Source organism: Dasypus novemcinctus, chromosome 12 (assembly GCF_030445035.2).
Source record: "Dasypus novemcinctus isolate mDasNov1 chromosome 12, mDasNov1.1.hap2, whole genome shotgun sequence".
Taxonomy (NCBI): domain Eukaryota; kingdom Metazoa; phylum Chordata; class Mammalia; order Cingulata; family Dasypodidae; genus Dasypus; species Dasypus novemcinctus.
Window position 1 is genome coordinate 97636533 of NC_080684.1, and position 9233 is coordinate 97645765.

Sequence of the window (9233 nt, forward strand, 5' to 3'; positions counted from 1 at the left end):
GAGTATTACCCCTGTCCCCCAAAGCCGCCACCTTCCCAGGAAGGAGGACTGGGAGCTGCTCCTTTGCACAGGGGTAGGACGGCAGGATGTTGCCCGACTCCCCCAGAGGCAACAAGTGTGAGAAGGTCAGAAAGAGGCGATGGTGGCAGGGAGACAGGTGCCTGAGAGCAGGGCTCTGGAGTTCAGGACTGCACATTAGGGGTCAGGACTCTTTGCTGGGAGTGGGGAGGCTGCTCTGTGCCCTGTGGGATCTTCATGCACCCCTGGCCTCTACCGACTCGGTGCCAGCAGCCCCTCCCCCACCAGGCTCTGCCAACCAAAAACCTCGCGCCAGCAGTGCCAGGTGTCCCCTGGGACTAAAATCTTCGAAGGGTGATTTACTGCCTTAGAGCAAGTGGGATTGGGAGGCTGGAGGCGCAGCTCCTAGATCCTAGAGAAATCGCCAGGTCTCAGTGCTGGGAGGGGCAGCCTGGATGAAGCTCTCGGTCAGTCTCTTACTGCCAGACAAGGAACTGTACCGCCTGGAGATGCGGGTACCCAATGAGGGTGATGACGGACCTTCCAAAGGGGCCGACATGACCGGACGGACAAAAACCAGTGGCCTGTGCCTGCCACAGGGCATTGCCTGCCCCGCCTAAGGCCCAGTGGCCTGGAAAGACCAGTCTTCCATCTAATCCCAGTGCTTTGCCTGCCCCGAGCCCCTTCCCAAGAAAATCTGGGTGGGGGTGGGAGAGCGAGAACTGGGGTGCCTCCTGGGGTTGCCTGTCTGAGAATGATGATCCGAGCACCCAGGATGGGTGGGGCTGCTGCAGGTGCGTCTGCACAAATAGGGTGTCAGAGCCTTTGGAGGGTGCAGGCCGGGCATCCTCTTTCTACTCAACAGAGACTGCGGCCTGGGGTGGGGCGGGCAGAGCTGGGAGGGGTGGAGTGGAAGTGCACGGAGCTGTGCGCTGGGCTGGGTGCAGGCAGTGGGGTCGACTCCCAGCTCTGCCATGACTGGCTGGGTGACCCGGGGTTACCCCTGCCCCTTTCTGTGTCTCACTCACCATCTGTGATAGAAGGGATTTGGGCTGGGTGGTCTCTGGAGAAGGAGGAAGAGTGGAAAGCAAAGGGGACAGGTGGGTGAAGAGGGGAAAGGAGAAGGTCCCTGGATGCCAAGGTCCTCCTTGGGGGGTGAGGGGGCATCACCTCATTCACACATGGCCCTCTCGAGTCTAAGCCTCAGGGTGGCACTGATGATCCCATGCCACAGATGGGAATCTGAGGTCCAGAGGGGGGCTGTGACTTGCCCAAGGCCACACAGGAAGCGCTGGTAGGGCCTGGTTTGAAATAAAAAAACCAGGAGTCTCCAAGAGCATCCACTCAGCCCCTGCAGTGCAGATTCTCACTTGGGCTATTCCACCCCCAGCATCAGTGTCTGCCTTTTTAAAAGCTCAGTAGACTGGAGTTTTTAGGATCCTGACGTCATGATTCTTATTGATGAGGAAAGTGAGGCTGGAGAGGGAAAGAGACGGGCTCAGGCTCCGGGCGCAGGCGACAGACCCCCGAAGCTGAAGGGCCATGGAGGTGACAGGTCCCGCGTCCTTGCTGTACAGTCGGGGAATCCAGGGCCCCAAGAGGAGCAGTGATGCTCTCCCCCAAAGCCTCCCACCCCCTGACCAGGGCGAGGGCGAGGATGAGGGGAGAGAGGTGGGCAGGGGAGCCGGGGACCACACCGACAAGGCAGTGGCTCCTGGGGCAGCGTCCTCGGTCCTGCAGGCCAGTGCTCGGGTGTCACTTCAAGTCCAGCTTGTATCTTAGACCGTTATCTATTACCTCACCCAAGGCGGGGCTGCACCTGTCCTAAGAGGCCCAGTGGGGAGCCTTATCTGCAGTTCCTTTTTTTTTTTTTTTGTGGTTCCATCATCTGAACTTACTTTATTGATACTCATTGGTGAATAAAATTTTATTGTGGATTTCCAATGCATTGCAACACACTTTTCAGTGGTGGCTGCACAATGCTTATTATTTATTTGTTTACTATTCTAAATACTGCCGTCTCCAAACTGCAGATGCGCTCACTGGCACGTCCACTGCGGCGCTGGGTGGCCTCTCCTTTGGAATTCACCAAGTGGTCCGCTCAGCCCGCGCTTTGCTCATTCCCTGCTCTCCTACCTGCCCCTCGAAAACACACTCAAATGAAACATGGACGTGACCAGCGAGCGCGCACACAGCAGCGAGGAGCGCCCAGAACAGCGCTGACCAGCACCCTCGGGTCAGAGAATCAACAGCCCGAGACCCTGGGGCTGAAGCCCCAGATCCCGAATGCACACGAGTGGGTGTGCCCACCTGGAGGGCACCGCACCCCGGGAGGGGCCACGAGGGGCCACGGGGCAAACAGGCTTGTCTTGGAAGGGTGGCCGTCACTCTTGGCTCAGGACTGCGCAGTGAGGCTGCCGAGAGCCAGGGAGGCGGCTTGTTTGAAAGGCAGACACAGAAAAGACCTGGAAGCAGCCTCTGCCCACGACCCACAGCACTGCTGGCACTTTCTCTGGTGAAAAGAGGGAACCATAAGGGGCATCGGGCTCTCGAAGAGGTTGGGAGCATGAGCTGGGCCTGGTATCCTACCCCAGTTTCCCACCTGCCAATCCTATGTTTTGTGCCTCAATTTCCTCTGTACATTGTGGATGCCCTGAGCATTAAAGTTCATGAAAAGCAAAAACCACAGATCCTGCCACAGAAAGGCTCCATAAAGATGGGTTCTTTTATTTGGACTGAAACTTGGGGAAGGAAAATGGGACCAGAGGGGCAGGAAATGGGAGTGGGGGAATTGGGGGCTGCCAGTCATGGCATGACCCCTGGAGGTCGGTCCTGCTTTAACGTGCATGAACAGGTAGACGTCGGGGCTGGTCAGTCTTTGCAGGTCGGGCCTTGCAGGGGAGGCCCCGATCCACTGGGCACCGGACAGAGCTCCAGGAGCTTCTCCTCCTGCCCCTACAGTGGCTGCTGGGGACAAGGAACGGAGACATGGCACAGCGTGAATTCTGAGGGCCCCAATCCCAGGTGCAGAGGTGAAGGCACGTCCTACCACGAGAGGAGCCAGCAGGGGTGTGGGGTGACAGGCTGCCAGGATGTGGAAAAGGCCGCTTGGCCCGAGGTTTGGGCACCGAGACTGCCTCCTGCCCCCACCTGCTCCCTCCCCCGAACTCACCGATCAGCATGTTTGGCAACTTTCACCTTGACCTTGAGGGTTGTCCCCAACTTCTTGGCCATATTCATAATCTCAAATGTCTCCTGGGCAGTTAGGGCAGAGAGGGACATTTTACTTGAGCCCCCTCAGAAGACCGATCCCACGTGGGCCTGGGCCCTTCAGCACATGAAGCAGCTCCTGTCTCACCCTCCCCCTGCCCAGGTGGGGTCCCGAGCCCGGCAAGTGCTCCCCACACCTGCTGGGGAGGGAACGTCCAGAGCTCCAACCAAGGCTTCCCCTCACCCCTGTCCTGCCCTAACCGCTTCACTCCCAGCCACCCCCACAGGCTACATCTGGGTCTCAGCGGGGAAGACTCAGTTTACCCAACCAGAAATGGGTAGACTTCAGCCTGCCGGCCTCACAGTTCCCCTGAGCAGAACCCCAGGAACAAGGTTTGATTAGTTTGGGCACCAAACTGTACCAGCAGAAAACAGACTGGACCTGAAAATCTACAAAATGCCACAAGTCACGTGTCTGAACGTGTCCCCTAAGTCCCTCTCCAAACCTCACTTCCCTCATCTTCCCTCTGGCTCACTTAATCTAGTCATCCAATAACAGTGGCAGAGCCCCTGCTGTGGGGCGTTTGGAGACACTGAGGCTGGGAGCAGCCTCCCGCAAGCCGGTGGGGGCGACTCGAGATACTGTTGGCAAAGCCCCGAGCAGAGGGCCCAGCAGGACTGACGGCCACTGCGGGCGGCCTCACCATCAACCCTTGTCACTGTGCATTTGCTCCCCTGTTTCCGCAGGACGGGGCGGGGACTGGCTTTCTATGGAGCGGGAGCTTCCCAGGGCTGCGCTGGGGTCAAGGGAGGGTCTCCACGCAGGGCTGCAGAGCCCCTTCCCCACTTGGAGAGAAGGCCCATTGCTCACATCTGCAACTGGAGGCTGAGCAGAGATGATGTCGAGCAGACGCCAAAGATTCAGAGTAATTTGTGGCAGAATTTTTTTATTTTATTTTTTTATTTTAGGTAGTACTAGAGATAGAACCCAGGACCTGGTGCTTGGAGGCAGGTGCTCAAATACTGAGCTATATGTGGTCCCTGCAGACCATTTTTAAATTCTGGGATTTCTGTTCAGTGACCAGGCCTATTCTCTGAGGAGCATAACCTGAGAGCCCTGAAGCAGCTCCCTGGACAGGGGCTCCTCCCAGTGCTTCAAGGATAGGGGCCGCAAGATGATGCCCCCCACCCCCCAAAGCCACCACCTTCCCGGGAAGGAGGACTGGGAGCTGCTCCTTCGCACAGGGGTAGGACGGCAGGATGTTGCCCGCCTCCCCCAGAGGCAACAAGTGTGAGAAGGTCAGAAAGAGGCGATGGTGGCAGGTGAGACAGGTGCCTGAGAACAGGGCTTTGGAGCTCAGTACCCTACTTCGGGTACCAAGCTGTATTCGTCAGAGTTCTCTAGGGAAACAGAACCACCAAGAGACATCTGTCAATAATATGTGATTCATAAGAGTCTCTCATGCAGCCGTGGGGATGCAAGAGTCCAGGTTGCGCAGGCAGGCTGCGACCGGGGCTGCAGTGAAAGTCCAAGGAAGGTTCTTGATGAGTTCTGGGAGATGTTGGCTGTCCAAAGACGAGCTGGGAAATTCTCACTCAATGCTGGAATCACTTCCCTTTTTAAGGCGTTCAACTGATTGGGTTAAGTGTCACTCTTGCCGTGGCCATCTCTCTGATTAATGTAACTACAACCAACTATCTATGATTTACCCCTGCAGAAAAGTCAATGTTGACTAAGTCCGTAAATGCCCTTGTGCTTGTTTGACCAATGCCTTGCTTAGGCACATTTACTTGACCGAGTTGACACAATAGCCTACCCATCACAGTCCACCCTTGTCAATTCGGCAACCACACACATTACCTTAAACCATGCTTAGTCTCTAAGTAAAAACAGTAAAAGACATGCATACATATATATTTCCACCGGACAATGTTCAATTCCCCAGCGTACAGCCAGCAGCGCATTAATTCCATACAGAACAGGGTGCAAGTTCTTGGGTAATATTCACTCTCAAACTTGACATCCTCAAATATTATGACATGAAACAGACACAACTTGTTATACGATAAGGGGAGAGTTTGAGGAAGAAGACAAAGAAATTCATTATGTGCACATATACAATCATCAGCACAATGAAACAAGGAAGAAAGATTCATGACCGCTACAGCACATTTGGGGTCAGGACTCTGCGGGAGTGGGAGGCTGCTCTGTGCCCTGTGGGATCTTCATGGCGCCCCTGGCCTCTACCCACTCGGTGCCAGCAGCCCTCCCCATGCCACCCCCACCAGGCTGTGCCAACCAAAACCTCGCTCCAGCATTGCCAGGTGTCCCCTGGGACTAAAATCTGCACAGGGCAGATTTACTGCCTTAGAGCAAGTGGGATTGGGAGGCTGGAGGCGCAGCTCCCAGATCCTAGAGAAACCGCCAGGTCTCAGTGCTGGGAGGGGCAGCCTGGATGAAGCTCTCGGTCAGTCTCTTACTGCCAGACAAGGAACTGCACCGCCTGGAGATGCGGTTACCCAATGAGGGTGATGACAGGACCTTCCAAAGGGGCAGACATGACCAGAGGGACGGGAAGCAGTGGCCTGTGCCTGCCACAGAGCAGGGCCTGCCCCACCTAAGGCCGGGTGGCCTAGGAAGGCCAGTCTCCCATCTCCTCCCAGTGCTTTGCCTGCCCCTCCCACCAAGCCCCTCCCTCCGCAATAATTTCTACCTGAGGGTGGGAGAGGGAAACTAGAACTGGCTGTCTCCAGGGGTTGCCTGGCTGTGATAGATGCTCCTGAGAGCCCAGAATGGGAGTGGGGATGTGCAGGTGCCTCTGTGCAAATGGGTGTCAGCTCCTTTGGAGGGTGCAGGCCTGGCATCCTCTTTACACTCAACAGAGACTGCGGCCTGGGGTGGGGGAGTCGGGCCTGGATGGGGTGGGTGGAAGTTCACGGACCTGTGGGCTGGGCTGGGGGACCTGGGGTTTCCCCTGCCCCTTTCTGGGTCTCACTCACCATCTGTGAAAGAAGGGATTTGGGTGGGTGGTCTCTGGAGAAGGAGGAAGAGTGGGAAGCAAAGGGGACGGGTGCATGAGTATGGGAAAGGAGAAAGTCCCTGGACCCCAAGGTCCTCCTTGGGGGGTGAGGGGGCATCACCCCATTCACACATGACCCTCTCAAGTCTAAGCATCTCAGGGTGGCACTGATGATCCCATTCCACTGATGGGAATCTGAGGTCCAGCGGGGGCTGTAACTTACCCAAGGCCACACAGCAAGTTCTGGCAGGGCCTGGGTTAGAATCAAAGAACCAGGAGCCTCCAAGAGAATCCACTCGGCCCCCTGCAGTGTAAATTGTCACCTTGGGCTATTCCACCCCTAGCATCAATGTCTGCCTTTTCAAAGCTCAGTAGACTGTAGTTATTAGTATCATAATGTCATTATTCTTTGTGATGAGAAAAGAGAGACTGGAGAGGGAAAGAGACAGGCTCAGGCTCCGGGCGCAGGTGGGCGGCAGGGGAGGGGAGAACCCCGAAGCTGAAGGGCCATGGAGGTGACGGGTGCCTCATCCTTGCTGTACAGTCGGGGAATCTAGGGCCCCAAGAGAAGCAGCGATACTCTCCCCCAAAGCCTCCCACGCCCTGACCCGGGGCAGGGAATGGATGAGGGGAGGGGGGTGGGCATTGGGGGGCCAAGGACCTCACCGACATGGCAGCGGCTCCTGGTGGCCAGTGCTCGCGGTGCTGCCCTGGGGGCCATTGTCTATTACCTCGCCCAGGGCTGGGCTAATGGGCAGCCAGGCAGGAACACACCTGGGATAAGAGGCCCAGCTGGGAGCCTCATCTGCAGTTCCAGGGAACAGCCCTGGCCCAGGTGCCTGGAAGCAGCCTCTGCCCCATAAACCTGCAGGACAGGTGACACTCTCTGGTGAAAAGCGAGAGCCAAGATGAGGGGAGGGCTCTCTGAGGAGGCTGGGAGAATAAACTGTGACATGCGTCCTGTCCGAAGCCCCCACCTGGCAATCCTATGACTTTGTGCCTCAGTTTCCTCTGTATCGTGAGGACGCCCTGAGCATGAAAGTGCATGAAAAGCAAAAACCACAGATCCTGCCACAGAAAGGCTCCGTAAAGGCGAGTTCATTTATTTGCTCTGAAACCTGGAGAAGGAAAATGGGACCAGAGGGGCAGGAACTGGGAGTGGGGGAGTGGGGGCTGCCAGTCCTGGCGTGACTCAGGAAGACGTGGGTGGGGTTCTGGCTGGTCCCTTTCTTCTGGCAGGTGCTGTCCACTCAGTCAAACTTCAGGGAGGAGATGCTGACCCCCCCTGCCCACTCAGGTAGGGCAGCTGGCAGAGCCCCAGCCTGTTGGGGAAGCTGAACTGATACCCATCTGGCAGCGTAACCTTGAATCCCTCACTCTCAAAGGCCACAGTGAGCTGCAGAGGCAAGGAGGGTGTCAGGGAGGCTGGGCTCCCCTTCACATCCCCCCGGCCCCCTGCCCCTTTGACCTCACCGTGAATTCTGACCCTGGGCGAAGGGGCATGTGTTTCTCCACATTCTCAGGCCCCCACGTGCCATCCCATGGGGTGCAGACAATGGAGGACTCGTCCAAGTGAGGGCTCAAGGTCAGGCCCAGCTTGTCCCGCCCCCGGCCCAGATTAATCGCAAACCTGCAGGAGGAGGGTAATAGGTGAGGGTCAGGGGCCACAGCTGTGTAGAACAGTCTGGGGGCAGGGTGTCTTGGCTGGAAGAGCCACTAAAGATAAGTTCTCTAACAAAAGTCTCTGCACTAAAACAAGGGGGGTCATCGTCCAAGACATTCACAATGAAAAGCTGATACAGATCAGTCCCCAGAAATAATGAAATTCCTCAGCTCACAGGCGCCCCCTGGAGGCGGAGCTCTGCCTCTGCTGGGCTCTAGGGCAGGGGGGCGGACACCATCGGTCAGCGCCCCCTGGAGGTCGGCCCTGGTTTAACGTGCATGAACAGGTGGACATCGGGTCTGGTCATTCTTTCCAGGTTGGGGCCTGCAGGGGAGGCCCCGATCCACTGGGTGCCGGGCAGAGCTCCAAGAGCTTCTCCTGCCCCTACAGTGGCTGCTGGGGCCAAGGAACAGAGACGTGGCACAGCATGAATTCTGAGGGCCCCAAACCCAGGTGCAGATGTGAAGGCACGTCCTACCGCAAGAAGAGCCAGCAGGGGTGTGGGGTGACAGGCTGCCAGGATGTGGAAAAGGCCGCTTGGCCCAAGGTCGGAGCACCGAGACTGCCTCCTGCCCCCACCTGCTCCCTTCCCCCCAACTCACCGATCAGCATCTTTGGCAATTTTGCCCTTGATCTTCAGGGATGTCCCGAAAATGCGGGGCATATTTGTAACTTCAAATGTCTCCTGCGCAATTAGGGCAGAGAGAGACGTTTCACTTGAGGCCCCTCAGAAAACCCATCCCACGTGGGCCTGGGCCCTTCAGCACATGAAGCAGCTCCTGTCTCATGTCCTCCTGCCCAGTGGGTTCCCAAGCACGGGAAGTGCTCCCCACACCTGCTGGGGAGGGAACGTCCAGAGCGCTCCAACCAAGGCCTCCCCGCACCCCTGTCCTGCCCTAAGTGCTTCACTCCCAGCCACCCCACAGGCTGCATCTGGGGGCTCAGTGTGGAAGACTCAGTTTACCCATCCAGAAATGGGTAGACTGCAGCCTGCAGGCCTCACAGGTGCCCTGAACAGATCCCCAGAAGCAAGTTTGATTAGTTTGGACATCAAACTGTACCAGCAGAAAACAGACTGGACAAAAAAACCTACAAATGCCAGAAGTCACGTGTCTGAACATGTCCCCAATATTACTTGCCAAACCTCACTTCCCTCGTCCTCCCACTGGCTCACTTCATCTAGGCATCCAAAAACAGTGGCCGAGCCCCTGCTGTGGGACGTTTGGAGACACTGAGGCTGGGAGCAGCCTCCCTCAAGCCGGTGGGGACAACTCGAGATACTGTTGGCAAAGCCCCGAGCAGAGGGCCCAGCAGGACTGACG

General features: G+C 57.1%; 1 protein-coding gene across 1 annotated transcript; it reads right to left on the reverse strand.

Moving 5' to 3' along the window:
- Nucleotides 1-7509: 7509 nt before the first annotated feature.
- On the reverse strand, nucleotides 7510-8575 carry LOC105744664 (galectin-2-like). Its single transcript, XM_012519475.2, has 3 exons — nucleotides 8514-8575; nucleotides 7722-7878; nucleotides 7510-7644 (listed from the first exon to the last, which is right to left on the reverse strand). The coding sequence occupies exons 1-3, from the start codon at nucleotides 8573-8575 to the stop codon at nucleotides 7510-7512; spliced, it is 354 nt and encodes a 117-aa protein (XP_012374929.2).
- Between the last annotated feature and the right edge of the window lie 658 nt (nucleotides 8576-9233).